The 15,056-nt window shown below is 47.9% G+C and overlaps 1 protein-coding gene across 1 annotated transcript in view; it reads right to left on the bottom strand.

Moving 5' to 3' along the window:
- Nucleotides 1–2,538: 2,538 nt before the first annotated feature.
- LOC108548788 (uncharacterized) overlaps nucleotides 2,539–15,056 on the bottom strand; it is a 33,873-nt gene continuing 21,355 nt past the window's right edge. The window contains exons 6-8 of the mRNA XM_017901910.1: nucleotides 10,955–11,512; nucleotides 8,546–10,671; nucleotides 2,539–5,250 (exon numbers count right to left, since the gene is read on the bottom strand). Coding sequence (XP_017757399.1) covers nucleotides 5,095–5,250; nucleotides 8,546–10,671; nucleotides 10,955–11,512 — 2,840 coding nt within the window. The 3' untranslated portion in view covers nucleotides 2,539–5,094. The remainder of the gene's footprint in view (nucleotides 5,251–8,545; nucleotides 10,672–10,954; nucleotides 11,513–15,056) is intronic.

Genomic DNA, 15,056 nt, shown 5'->3' with positions numbered 1-15,056 from the left:
TTTCCCATGTTCGCAGTTTCAGCAGGTTCAGGCAATTTCTGAAAGACGAATGTGTCCCCAAGAATGAGAACATTAAGGAGTATCAGTTAACATTCGCATTTTTGGAACTGCTGAGACTATTTGGAACTACTTCGTCAAGACGATTGTTCTTTACAGAAATATTCGAAACGAGTATATTTTGATTTTTAACCGATTTTTTATTCGTAGTAAAATAGGAATATTTTTCAGGACGCCTGGAACAGGTTCTCTGGATATGAGACGTAATGGGATTTCCAGTACGTGAACGTTTACGACGAAAGCAGTTATCGATATAGTAGAGTTTCGATTAATCGACATCTGATTATCCGAAATGTTCGATTAGCTGGCAGATTTGTTTTGATTCTTTCTTATCAATTATCACGAATTACATATCATGAAGAAGTCAATACGAGTTAATCGTGACGTGACGTCGTCTTTCGTGAAATCAATGGATCATCAGCGATCTTCGAGTTGAGAAAAATCGCTTCTGTTTACTTTCTCTTTACTATGAATGAAACGAATAGGATTAATTTTCTATATTGGCAGATATTAGGATGTTGTCGCTATAGTTCATCGTTGCTAGTCGATTGATATCTCTTTTGTTATTAACGATGTAAGATTCGATGATTATGTAACAACGTGTTTCGAATTGTTTGTGTACAATTTCGATCGATTCGATTTGATTAGATTAGAAAGACAAATAAGATAAAGCAGACATTGGAAAGTTTGATGAATTTCGATCGCAAGTATCGATTTGAATTTTTATCAATTATGACCTGATTTTTCAGCGAACATAAATACTATTTCTCCTCTTATCGTAAACGAGAAAGTATCTTTATCGGATGAGCTAATATAATGCAGCTTATCAAAGTCTATACTATAAATTACAAATCCCTGTTTTGCATTTTTATTTTGTTTTCAATGCCATTCCCCGCTAAGAAATTATTATCTTATATCAGAAAATCGTTTTTCATCTTATCCTTAAACGTTCTCATCTAGTTTAAGCATTAAACATTTTTCTACCAGAGTAACATTCTTGAGAAAAGGCAACAAACATTCTCTTTTTATTAGAACAGATAGATTTTCTTATTCCGCTTCTTTGCTTTATCGATTACGCGATGATAATAATGGCATGAAATTCAATTTCACGGTAAGAAAAGGTAGAAGAAAATAATTGTTTCGAGTACTTTACGAATGCTTTTTCAAAATTCTCGCATTAATATTATTAATAATTTTCTGAAACAACAATATAAAGCAGTCGTCTCTTTATATCATTGTTAACGAGAATTTGGCAATAATCTGTATTTATTTAGGAACAGATAAAGTAGCGATCTTGAATAGCAGCTGTCCAGTGAACTGATCGATAATGCAGAGTTCCGCGTTAGTTAACGGAAAGGGTTAAACAAAGGGAAGTTAAACGAACATTGGTCGGGAATAACGAAGAAAATACACGGGAACAAATATACAACGTACGACATTTATTCTCTCATTTTCCTTAAATCGATATCCTACGTACGGGTAGATACAGAGGATCCTATAAAGGTACATGAATTTCCATGAATTCTGAAAATTCGAGGAGATATATCAGCGTACCCTTACGACATCCCTTCCATTCCTCTCTGTCGTGTGCGTACAACTGTGTATGCGTGTGTGCGTATCTATACTCCACTTCCGTTTGCACTAGCCCCTTTACGTCGGATTCATATCGCGTCGCATCATTCCGCGCGTTTCAATCTTTCATTCGAACGACGTTACCGCGTTTCCCTTTCTCGCGAGCCTCTCACTTTCGTATTTAAATGAAACATCGCTCGACGCGCGGATACGCAGTCGAATAAGGAGAGTGACGTTACCGGGCGCAACCTACCTTACCGACTCGCCGATATCATTCGAACGACTCGATCTCGGAGCCGATAAAAATTTATCTAATTCGTATCGCTCGACGTATTTTCGCGTCTCTTACATCGCTATCGCGTTCTAACCGGCTCCTTTTTCTTACTCCGAGCGTTCCAAAGATCTCCCTCCGTTGAAACAAAACGCGCGTCGCTAAGAGAACGTTCGACCAACGTGGAACCGTGAGGCGGGATATTTACAGTGCCCCCGACCATTTCCCGTGCAGAGAAACGAACCAACGTCGAGGACAGCCAGCGTCCCTCTCTCGACGCCGATTTCCAGCGAATCGATAAATAATTCGATCGACGGTAAAACCTATTTTCGAATTCGTACAGGTCTCATCCAAATTTCATCCGCGTCCCATAAATCGTACTCCTCGATCTCCTCCAACAGATCGACGTCTCTCTCGAAAGGCCACTCGCGATCCTCTCTCGAGCTGTCTCGGGACCAAGTTCCAGACAAAGGCACGGGTCTTGGTCGAACGTTTCCCTTCCTCTCCTTCTTCGACAGGACGAGTAAAACTAATTGAACGCGTTCTATATACACGTCGACGCACAGTCTCTGGTCCTATGCGGGAATCATCGTCATCGCCACCCAACGTGTTAGGTGCTAATTTCTTTTCTTCCGGTTCCCCAATCGATACACTCGCCGAGCTTACCCTCTACGGTTCAACAGCTCTGCAGCTCCTCGAGCTGCCTCGAGGCTCGTCGGTGCGAGTTGCGACGTTAAACGAAATTCAATATAAATGATATGTAAATCGAAGGCGACACTCTAACGCGGTACTGTCCTCTTTTCTCTGACAAATTTCCTCGAGAAAATCCTGCTGGCCTCGTTTCCTACCGATGCACGCGCGATCTTAAAACGTCAAGACGTACCAATTTCCCCGCTATTCCCGAGTCAACCAGACGATCATTTTCGCCAATTAGGTTAAAGGGTGCCAAGAGACCATGGTGCTCGATCGTCGATTCTCACAGCAACACCCAACGACTTGGTTTATCTTACAAAGAACAACGCGCTCGAATCCTCCCACGTTTCCCATAATACCTCTTCCTCGAGCTGGACGAGCTTCCTAGATTCTTAATGCCACTTGTCAAATATTGTCATGGATTCTTCTTGCTCGCCGCTTGTTCCCTAATTCCAGCATCGCCGAACGAATTGGCGAACGCAGAGATGGCCGGGTTGACACGCTGAAAGTCGCTGGTACACGCTCTCGAGATCGCTTTGATCAATTCGAAATGACGCAATTTGTTTCGATTTTTTACTGTTTTATTCGTTCGCTCGCTTTCCCTTTTCTCTCTGCCGCAATCGTGGCCGTTGCCTTTCGATCTTCCGCTTCTCTAACAGACAAGAGGAACCAACTCGCGATGCGTTAAGGGCACTCGAAGGGTTGAACAGTTTGCTAGAATTCAACGGCGTTAGGCCGTGACCGACAATTTCAGTCCCGTAGAAAAAATATTCGCTCGATTTCCTACTAAACTCTCTGCGCAGCGAAGTTACACAGTTTCCGTGGTTGCGAAAGCGTACAAGCTCTTACGTTAGCCCCTCGACCGGTGCACCGTGAACCGCCGCCATTTATAATTTATCATCGATAATCTCAGACATTCTACCTTTCGCGATGTGTAATCTGCTATAGCAATTAATTAGCCGCGATTACTTCCAGGGCCGATTATCAAACGATTATCAGGCCACTCGATTAAAATATTTTCCACCAATCCAGGCGAAGCATGTTCCCGATAAAATTTTTCCTGCGTTTGCTTCTTTCTCTTTGCTTTCGCGAGATACCAGGCTCGGCTTGGATTGTTCCAAGTCGCGAATCTTTCGAGACGTCGAGGTAATCAGCTTTCCTTTCTTCAGTGGGATCTCGTAGGAATCACTGTCCACGAATTTTCCTTCGATTTTAATCGTTCATCCGAGGTGAACGCAAGGCATTTCTGCAAAATATACAAGGCTAGTCGAGAAACCGAAGATTTACCTCGACATCTCGAGAGACGTGGAACGTACGCTAGTTGCGAGTACTCGGGAGTTACTTTAAATGGTTGTTTTCATCGGTCCACCCGGTATACACGAGTCTCAGCTCGACGACTTTCTTCCCAGCGCGATAGAAGTCCCGTGGAATGCGAAAGGACTTTAATTACTTAAAGCGGATGCAAAGTAAATGCGAGGATTTGATTTAAAATTTTTCCCTCGAATTATTCGAAGCCTAAGAGTCCTTTGTCCCCGGAACGAGCGAGTTTGCGAGCAGGTCCTCGAGCTGCGAACTCCACTTCCGGTCCCGTGGACAGCTATGGAGCTTACGCCGGGGGTCCTCCTCTCTCCGGACTTCCGCCTTGCGTCTTAGGATTCATTCTCTTGCCGGGCTTCGAAGGGTCGAAATAAAAATAAAATTCGAGATGAAGAGCGTTTCGGGGCGAATACCGCTATTGGGAAAATTGCTTCCGGAAATCCAGGCTAGGTAAAAAAAGAAAGGGCGAAAAGGGGAGAGAGAGAGGGAGAAAAGGCCGTCGAGGAGAGCCAGCGAGCGGGGAGTTGAGAAATTCGAGGACCGCCGACGCTGAAATCGACCCTGTCGGTTGATGGCCATCCAGCAAACTGGCAGAAGGGTTTTGAAGTTCGACCTCTTTGCGCGGGAAAATAAGAGTACGGGGAACGAAGATACAGGGAGGAAAAAGGTAACGTTTCCCTTTTCCTTCGGAAGCAACATTTCCCCGAGCCATTGATTCTTTCTACGCGTCCACGCAAGCACGGCAAGCATGGCGCAGGGGTCAACGAGATTCAACGATGCTCCGCGAAACGCGGTGCACAGCGTCGTTTACAGAAATTCTCGAAATAAAGCGAAATAAAGCGAAATAAAGCGGAACGAGGGGTTAGAAAACAGCGAGCAAGTATTACGGATACAGAGTAATAGGAGTTACAGCGTTACAGAATAGAAGGGGACGGTGGAAGAAGCGTAAAAATAAGACTCTGGTAGAGATGTCAAGGCGAGAGAGGGCTCCCCATTCGGCGTGGCGTGGATGAAATTGTAAATCTCAGGATCGTGCTCTGCTCGCGGACTGGTAGGCTACGGTGCACCTTGGCAGGGGGCCAGAGAGTCGTTGGAAATTGCTCGGAGACTTCGCGTAGCCTATTGTCGACTGAACAGACCGGTACCCATCGGGCAAGATCAAGGATCTACGGTGAAGCTTCGATCTATTTCATCGAGATCATCCGCCGATTCGTCTCGATCAGGCCGTTGCCGTTTCCTGTCATCATGGCGCCGCGACGCTGCGCCGTGGTCGTCGTGGAGTTGCTTATCGGGGCCGTGGACGTCGTCTCCGTGGTCGCGCTCGTCGATGCCAGTCTCTTCTGAGGAACGAAAGACGATTGTTACAACACGGTTCGTCTTACTTCGTTAAATTTAATTGGATCTGGCGAGATGCGTGACGGGGCAGGTGGAGAGGTAGTTCGAGAGGCAAGGAATTTACATTTTGGGTCGGTAGGGGTAGCGTTAGGCTAGCTTCTGCACATCGAGGAGCTGGCTAGTCTACTATCCCATCTAGGGGTTAGTTAGGGGTTAGCCCGATCTCTTTCGATCCACGCTGAAGATTACATCGGATGGGATAGACCTATTGCTTTGGGACCGATCAGACGAGCCATCTTCTCGTTCCTACGTGATATTCAGACTTCTTGGCTAGGTAGGCTGACATAGTACCGGAATAAGCAAGGTCTGGATTCGTTTTGACTCGTACTACATAGATAACACAGACACTATGTGCATTCTAGCGCGTTATCGCCCTGCTGTATTCAGTTTCGATTCATCTGTTCACTTTCTAGGATCCAAGATGGATTTGTTGGACCATCCTCAATGAGATCTCTACTGCTGTCAACTATCTTCTTTATTTATGCAGGGATAGTAGGTTTGAGAGTGAATGCAGAGCAATTTATTTAATTGGTCACGGGCAATAACCGTTTGAGTTCCAGAGGCTTTCAACCCTTTGCACTCGAGAGGCGCCTATCAGTCGTCATTTAATCAGATTCTAAAGATGAATGTTAATTGATATCTCAAATTTACAATTATCCAACGATTTCTTATTTACCGTTTTAAAAACATCGTCGACTTTATGGCAGAAAGTCTACGAATTACTATTTTTCTCTAACGAAAAAATCGCCGAGAGCAAAGGGTTAATAGAACACGGTGGAAAGATCCCGAACAGCGCGATAACGCTTGTATTAATCGAGTGCGAAGAAGTCCAAACGGTGCGATAGCGCTGGTTTAATTTTATGTCGAAAAATCCCAATCGGGGATAACCAACTACCAACACAACTATAGATTTACACGTACGATTGGTATTCGTCATTCCCAGTCAGTACCACGTCAGTACCACGTCAGTACCACGTCAGTACCACGTCAGTACCACGTCAGTACCACGTCAGTACCACGTCAGTACCACGTCAGTACCACGTCAGTACCACGTCAGTACCACGTCAGTACCACGTCAGTACCACGTCAGTACCACGTCAGTACCACGTCAGTACCACGTCAGTACCACGTCAGTACCACGTCAGTACCACGTCAGTACCACGTCAGTACCACGTCAGTACCACGTCAGTACCACGTCAGTACCACGTCAGTACCACGTCAGTACCACGTCAGTACCACGTCAGTACCACGTCAGTACCACGTCAGTACCACGTCAGTACCACGTCAGTACCACGTCAGTACCACGTCAGTACCACGTCAGTACCACGTCAGTACCACGTCAGTACCACGTCAGTACCACGCGAATATCGTGACGTGAAAGAGGCCTAAGGGTACTTGGACGGTATCTAAGGAGATCCGAGCTCACTGACCACGCGGAAGGTAACCATATACCCGAAGGTAATCGATCGGAGTAATCGTCGGTCTGTTCCTGCCTGGCAGTAGACAGACCCCGTCGATTGTGGACTCGGGATACCTGGCCGAGAGCGGAGCAGCGCGGAGCTTTATGTTCGGCACGCCTGAGTCGCGGTGAACTTTCGCAATCAGACGAGAGATCACGTAAGATCCGCGCCGGAAGGAAGGCATCGCTCACTTCCGGTCGCCGGGTCAGCCGAGTCCAGGCACGTCCTCGTCAACGGATCCCGGAAATTGCGGCACGTAAAAGCGTCGCGATGCCACGGGATTACTTCCAATTCGAGTGTCTTTCGCCTCTTAAACAGCACCGTCCGATCACGATCCCCGTTTTATCGTTGCTCCGTTCGTTAAAAAGCCAGGAAAGGAACGATCGCCGTCCGATTCGCTTAAATTTCACCGGCCATTCATCTCGCTGTTGTAATTGCGCTTCCGTGGCTTCGATCCTCGCCACTTGTCGCGAAGTTCGCCTTCGAGGACCCTCGCCCAAGCGCGCGGAGAGTTTCGACTTTACGCTTTTCGACGTAGTTTTATTCGTTTTGCCGGAAATAAATTTCGACGGGGATCGTTTGTTCCGCGACCAGGGACGTGGTTTATCGGGTTCACCGGTTCCGCGAGAGCGTCCCGTTCCGTTCCGTGGTAGATGGCGCGCGTATAGGTGGCACGTCCCGAACGATAAAAACGATAAACACCGGGTTCATCGGTTACACGAAAGCGTCCCGTTCCATTCCGTGGTAGATGGCGCGCGTATAGATGGCACGTCCCGAACGATAGAAATGATAAACACCGGGTTCACCGGTTCCGCGAGAGCGTCCCGTTCAGTGGTAGATGGCGCGCGTGTAGGTGGAACGTTTCAAGCGATAAACACCGGATTCATCGGTTCCGTGAAAGCGTCCCGTTCCGTTCCGTGATAGATGGCGCGCGTATAGGTGGCACGTCCCGAACGATACAAACGATAAACACCAAGTTCACCAGTTACATGAAAGCGTCCCGGTCCATTTTGTGGTAGATGGCGCGCGTGTAGGAGGAACGTTTCGAGCAATAAATACCGGATTCACCGGATCCGCGAGAGCGTCCCGTTCTGTTCCGTGATAGATGGCGCGCGTATAGGTGGCACGTCCCGAACGATAAAAACGATAAACACCGGGTTCACCGGTTCCACGAAAGCGTCCCGTTCCATTTCGTGGTAGATGGCGCGCGTGTAGGTTGCACGTCCCGAACGATAAACACCAGGTTCATCGGTTCCGCGAGAGCGTCCCGTTCCGTAGTAGATGGCGCGTGTGTAGGTAACACGTCACGAACGATAAACACCGGATTCCCCGGTTCCACGAAAGCGTCTCGTTCCATTCCGTGGTAGATGGCGCGCGTGTAGGTTGCACGTGTCGGGCGATAAAAGCGGCATCGTCGAGCGCGAAAGTTTATCAGGTCGAGGGTCTAAACGGGGGATAGAGAAAAGGTCTGGAAAGATCTATAGTCTGTTCGGAATGGCCTCGATTGGCCGGGACGGATAAAAAAATGGGTCGTTCCATTTCGCGGTGAGAAAGGAATCGATCGCGCGGATTCGATTAGCCGACTCGCCGACGGTTCCCGTCAGCTCGATCCGCGGCTACCTAATCGTACACGCGACGCGAGCTATACCGAGGTATCATTTGCTCGTTATTTCGTCCCGTGGCACTGCTAATTCCCGACGGAATTACGAAGGCGCGGCCATCGAGCAGCAGGCCAGGCAGAGTGGCGCGTGAAATTTAATAAAACGCAAATCGAGCTCACCTCGGCCTCGTTCTCTTTGTAGGACCAGAAGTCAATTTGCCTGAGTGCCTCCAGCTGGTTCTCCAGCGGGTCGCTGCTATTGCCTTTCGTCGAACCGCCGCGAAGCACGGGATCCTTCTTCCAGGCGTAGATCGGTCGCTCCAGGCCCACTTGCAGCTGATTACCCGTTCGCTCCTGCTCGTCCCCGTGGCCATTTTCGTTTCTTGTGTCGTCTTCGTTCTTCCTCCAGTCGTTTCCGGTGTACTTGGGCGAGGAGACCGCGGACACCGCGACGAACGCGTTTTTTGACTTGGACGAGGCGGCGTCTGCGGTGGTTCCTGGTTTAGAGATCGGCATCGCGGTTACCCTGTGATACGCGAACTGCTTCCACTTGGTGGGCCACGTACCGGTCGAGCTCGTTTTCCCGTAGCTCCACTCGTCGTTCATCTTCTGCTGCCACGGAGACAGCTCGTTACCCTTCGAGTTCCAGCCGTTCTCGCTCGACTTCCTGGCCCAGGTGTCCCCTGGGTCTTCCTCTTTCATCTTCCCGGACCAGGGGTCTCCGTTGAACTTGGACACGTCGTCGTTCGTCTTGGACGTCCAGGATTCGTTTGACTTCGTCGACCAGGAGCCGCTCCTCGGCGCCCAGGAGCTCTTGTCCTCGAGCTTCGACATCCAAGAGCTGGACTCAGGCTTCGTCAGCCAGTCCCCTTTCATCTTCCACGAGTCCGAGTTGCCTTGCTTCGACGACCAACTGTCCGGGTCTTTCGTCTTCGCGAACCAAGAGCTCGGTTTGCCCGATTTCTCTGACCAGAGTTCTGGGACGCTCGACTTCTCTGGCCACAGAGTTATGCTGGACTGATCCATCCAGGAATCGTTGGCTTTCTCGGGCCAAGATCCCTTGCTCGCCCATTTCGCGTCGGTGTTTGATCTACCGAGTGGCTTGGACCATCTTCGAGAGGTATTCTCGTCGGAGGGTTCCATCGGTTTCATCTGGTAAGGCTTCCAGGTAGATTGGTCGGCTGCCATCACCCAGGCGCCCACGGATTGGATCTTGGGCAAGGCGGCTTCGTCGGGCCACGGGCTTTTCTCCTCGTACTTTCTCCTCCAAGCACCGGCATCGTCACCCTGCATATCTTCGCTCTTCGTCCATTCCTTAGAATCCTTCGAGTCCGACAGCATCGCCCAGGATTTCATCGATTCACCAGACCTCGCCTTGTAGTCGCTGAAATTGCTCCTATCGTCGTTGGGTTTGTACTTGGGACCATCGGTGCGAGCCACTTTCTCCTCCTTCGCGAACTCCTTGCTCGAGAACAGCCTGTTCTGCTTCTCGTCCTTCGGCTTCCTCTCGCCGTTCGACTTCTCAGCGTCTTCTTTCACCCAGGCGCCACTAGTCTGCTGGTCCAGGCCTAACTTCTTCACCAAGTCGGCGTTGGGGTTGTACGACTTCCCATTCTCGTCTTTTGGCCACGGCTTAGCGCCGGGTAGCTTGTGCGGCCAAGTAGCCGGGTCGGAGGTCAGACTGTTCCACGTTTTCATCGTGATTTGCGGCAGCACGACCTTCTCCTTGTTCTCCTCCTTCAGCGCTGATCTACTCGACTCTGACCGGTTCTTGCTCTTCTCCCAGACACCGTTCTGATCACGATCGTACTGCTTCCCCGGTCTCTCATCCTGCTGCCACGGCAGAGGCACCTTCAGAGGCTTCTCCACCGGCCAGCTGGACCTGTCCCTGTTCCAGGAATTCTGCACTCGCTGTTGCTGCCACATCTTCTCTGCCTCCGCTTCCTGTTCCGCCTCCTCCTCGTTCTCCAAAGCGGACCAGTAGCTCTTATTAACTGGCAAGAAGCTCCCCCGCTGAGGCCAGTACTTGGTGTCGCTCGCGGGCTGTCTTCTAGGCAACATTGGACGTTCCTCCGTCCTCCAGGATGGATTGTACCCGTAGGACAGATCTGGCCAGCTCTTGCTTAACGCGAAGTCTCGAGGATGCGATTGGTGCTCCTGATCTCGTCGGAAGGCCGCATCGTCCAGGTCGCCTTGATCCTCTTCCTCGAGTCTTCGCAGGTACTCGCGGGTGGTCGGTGGCAGTTGGCTGTATCGCGATCGGTGATACGACTCGGGTATATCGTAGTCCGGCACGCGTTCCAGGTCTGAAAGGTGCAGATGCTCGAGCACTTTGGAAATAGGCGCTTAAAAGGGATCCGGAAGTTTTTGTTAAAGAGCAAAGTCGAGCTCGGGGTAGGACTCGCTGAGAAGTTTGCGTGCTGTCGGAGTGAGCTTCGCGGATACACAGCGACGCAGAGGCAACGCGACTCGGAGTTTCGACTTGCTTCGTAAAGTGACTTTACTCGATCGCGATTTTCCTCTAGAATTCCTAACCTCGCGGCCACGTTGCCTCTGCATTCTCCAAGAAATCCGCGCACTCGAACTTACCTGTAGGCCTGTCGTACACGCTCGCGAACTCCCTGGGCTGGACGTGACCAGGCTGACGAGCCGCAATCTTGCCAAACCGCATCAGCCTTTGATTTCCGAGTTCGCCAACTTGGTCCGACAGTATCGGTTTCCTATCGGGTGAGTAGGTCTTGGGGTTGCTCCTAGACTTGTTCTGTTCGATCAGCTCTCTGGTGGCAGCCAGGCTCCTGGCGCTCTGTTGAGCCGAGAATCGCGGACTGACGGCTTTCTCGGCCTGGAGATCCTGTTGCCAGGTCGGTGAGTTGAAGAGTCTCTCGGCTACCAGACGCCACTGAACAGGCGTCGTTTGCCAGGGTGTTTCCGTGGTGGTGAGCAACGAGGGTGTCGCTGGCACTGACATCAAGGTGGTCGTGGAAAATCTGTGACTCGACTTCTTCTTCTTCTTCAGCTTCTTCCTCGACTGCCTCGACTCGCTCGCGGACTGCGACGTGCTGGTGAACAGGCTCGGCGTGGACTCGTAGCTGCGTTTCGCCGGGTCCAATTCGACCCTGGACCCCTTTGGATCGTCTCCCAAGTTCGCTGCGGGAAGAATAGCGACAGGGGCATAACTCGAGATGCATCGGAGACATCGAACGTTCGAAAATCGGCGCGAAAACGGGGAATTTAGGAGACAGGCGCGAAATTAGAGCGATCGTCGCACGGGGAAGTACCGCGCGGTGGATTACCGACCGAGTCGAGTACCAGCGAGCGTTTTCCATCGGTAAAGCAGAGCAGCGTCGATTTATTTCTCATAAAAAGCACGTCGCGATACGTCCACTCGAAGCGCGTTCCCCGCGGGCGGCGCTCATCCATCAGCGCAAGCAAATGGCCATTATTAAAGCGGCATTGTTCCTGTAATGGAGATTAAGATGGTTTCGCGTGCAAAGCGCTTTACCTACTGCTAGCCCCGGCCCCGATGCACGGACTAACTTGTTCCTGGATTATTCACTGTCCCCGTATACATTACCCCACCGTGAGACCGAGCGTTAGTTACGAAATTAAGAGACGGATTTCGCACACAGCTTCGGGAAGGAACCGTCGCACCGTTTGAATTTAATCCTCTTTTAAATTCCTATACGCTTTCTTTCTCTCCCTACCGCACTTTCTGCTCCTCGCTGAGCTGACTTTTTGCAATTTGCGAACGCAGAGGTAACGGGAACATAACAGTTCGCGTCGACGAATTTGTAACTCGGAACTAGGCTAACTTCTAGGAGTAATTTTACTACTGCAAATTGCGAAAATGCATCTGTGAACAACGCTGAAATTACTCGTGCACGGGACCAGTTGTGAGTTACCTTTTTATTGTTCCAGTGGACAGGGTTAGTTTCAATTGATAAGAATATTCCGGAAATTCGAAGATTGCTGAGATACTTTCTTTCATCGTAGTTCATTTAACCCTTTGCACTCGACGACTTTTTCGTTACAGAAAAATAGTAATTCGAAGACTTTCTGTCACAGAGTCGACGATATTTTTAAAATGGTAAATGAGAAATTATATGCAAATTAAGACGTAGAATTATTTTTCTTCGACATTCCACATATCGTTAGGTAATTTTAAATTTGATTTATTAATTAACGTCGATCTTTTGAATCTGAAGAAATGGTGACTGATGGTTACCTCTCGAGTGCAAAGGGTTAATTTCCTTGTTAATCCTCTATGGGCTCGTATAACTTCCGAGTTACATGCATACTGCATTCGACGTTATCGTCTTGATTACTCCAGTTTGAGATTTTTCTTTCGGTATATTTATAATTATTTTTACAATACCTCTCGTGGGACCATTTTCAAAAATTCTAATTCTTTTTCATTTAGTGGTTATTCGATCATGATAGGTTAGGTCCTCTATAGCCTCTTATGACCTTTTTCCCACAAGATGGCGTGGAAAATTATCTTGTCTATCTATTGCACATTATCTTGGCACAATAGTACAAACGTTGTTAATTCAAACTTTCAATATGATTTCGTTATAATAAAATTGTCAAAACTGCTGAATTTATTGGTTGATATTTGTTGATTTTATGGTACATACTATTCTTATAGTCAAGAAAAATAAATATTCGGTCCATAGAGGGTTAATATCGTGATGATTTTAGGGGATTTTGAATTCGAGTATGAGAGATACAGCAGTTTAGGTTAGGAATATTTTGAGGAGTAACGTTTTGCGGATTAATTGTACGATAGGGATGTGTGGCATCCCGAAAATGTCGGAACACGAGAGGATTGGAATTTTTTAGGATCGGGACGGGATTCCGGAAATATTCGAGATTCCTGATAATATTTGGGATTCCACGGAATTTTGTGAAATAACGTTTTAAATGCTAATTATATTTTCAGAGTGAACGAAATTTAATAAAAGGAATACGGATACGACGAGGGTTCTTCAAATTTTTGGGGATCTCGTAGATTTCGGGATCCGGACACGCTAGGGGATATCATAAATCTCAGGGTTCCAGATATTTCGGGACGCCAGATATTTTAAGGAATTGCGGGGATTTGGAGGTCCCAAATAATTTTAGGAATCTCATAAATTTCGGGATCTCGCACATTTTTAGTATCTCGAATATTTTCGGGAATTTGATAAATTTTGAGATCCTGGGCTTTTTGGAATACTTTTTAGATTTTGAATGGCTAGATATTTTTGGGAATTTCGTAGAGTTTGGGATCCCAGATATTCTTGGGAATTTCGGATATTTTCAGGAATCCCCTAGATTTTGGTATTCAAGATATTTTTGGGAACTTTGTAGATTTTGGAACCTTGGATCTTTTGGAAGACCTCGTAGATTTCGGAACGCCAAATATTTTCTGGAATTTCGTAGAGTTTGGGATTCCAAATATTTAGGACACTTTCGAATATTTTCAGGAATCTTCTAGATTTCGTTATTCCAAATATTTTCGGGAACTTCGTAGGTTTTGGAATCCTTGATCTGTTCGAAATCCTCATAGAATTTAGTATTCCAGATATTTTGCAGAAGTTTGGATATTTTTAGGAATCTCCTAGATTTTGGTATTCCAAATATTTTCAGCAACTTCGTAGGTTTTGGGATCCTAAATCTTTTGGAAAACCTCGCAAAGTTTGGGATTCCAGATATGTAGTAGAATTTCGGATATTTTTAAAAATCTCTTAGATCTCGGTATTCCAGAAATTTTCGGAAATTTCGTAGATTTTGAAATTCCGGCCCTCTTAGAAAACCTCGTAGATTTCGGTATTCCAGCTATTTTCGGGAACTTCATAGATTCCAGTATCCTCGATACCTTCCATAAAACCTCGTAAATGCCAGACTCGTCGATATTTCCAGGAATCCCAAATATTCTCCAGATCCAAAGACATTTCAAAACAACTCGTATACCTTCGTCACTCGAAGGCTTCGAAGACTATCCCCGAAACCTTCGAAGTCCCATCCCAACCCCCTACACAAATTTCCATTCCCATAACCCTAAAACCCGGCGACGATTTTCGAAAAATTCCACATCCGGAACTCCTTGGAATTCCTTCAACTATCTCGCAGCGTTCCTGAAAACCGGCTTTCCCACGAATCGCAGGCAATTCGCACGATTCGATTGCGACCGCGTGCGCGTTCGTTGCCTTTGTTTCCGGTTAATCTCGTCTGAGCAACGCGAAATGGCAAGAGTACATGGCGTGAAACGGGTTAACGTATTGTTCGCGTGCCAGGAAGTAATCGAATGAGAGAGAGAGAGAGAGAGAGAGAGAGACTCGTCCATGGTGAAAAAGAGCGGAGAAACAGCGAGGGGAAAATCGGAACGGAGAGGATTTCCCGCGGGCGAATTACATTGATTTCCGCGTTTATACGGATCGACTAATTGTCAGGAGGCAATTACACCGGGCAATAATGCAGACGCTATCCGTCTAATCGACCTATTGTGAGGCTTTATTGGATTCCCGCTCGACTCGAGCGCGATTAGCAGCGCGGCTCTTCTCTTTCACCACTGATTTTTCCTCTTTTAACCCCTTGACTACGGCAGACCTTGATACGTAGTGGTCATATCATACGGCAGGAATTGAGTTACGATGTGCACCATTTTTGTGAAAACAAGCACACTCCGTGACCCTCCGTGTCAGAAAGC

This window comes from Eufriesea mexicana, unplaced genomic scaffold (genome assembly GCF_001483705.2).
Source record: "Eufriesea mexicana isolate 0111107269 unplaced genomic scaffold, ASM148370v2 scaffold1653, whole genome shotgun sequence".
Taxonomy (NCBI): domain Eukaryota; kingdom Metazoa; phylum Arthropoda; class Insecta; order Hymenoptera; family Apidae; genus Eufriesea; species Eufriesea mexicana.
This window is presented reverse-complemented; position numbering and strand designations above follow the sequence as displayed.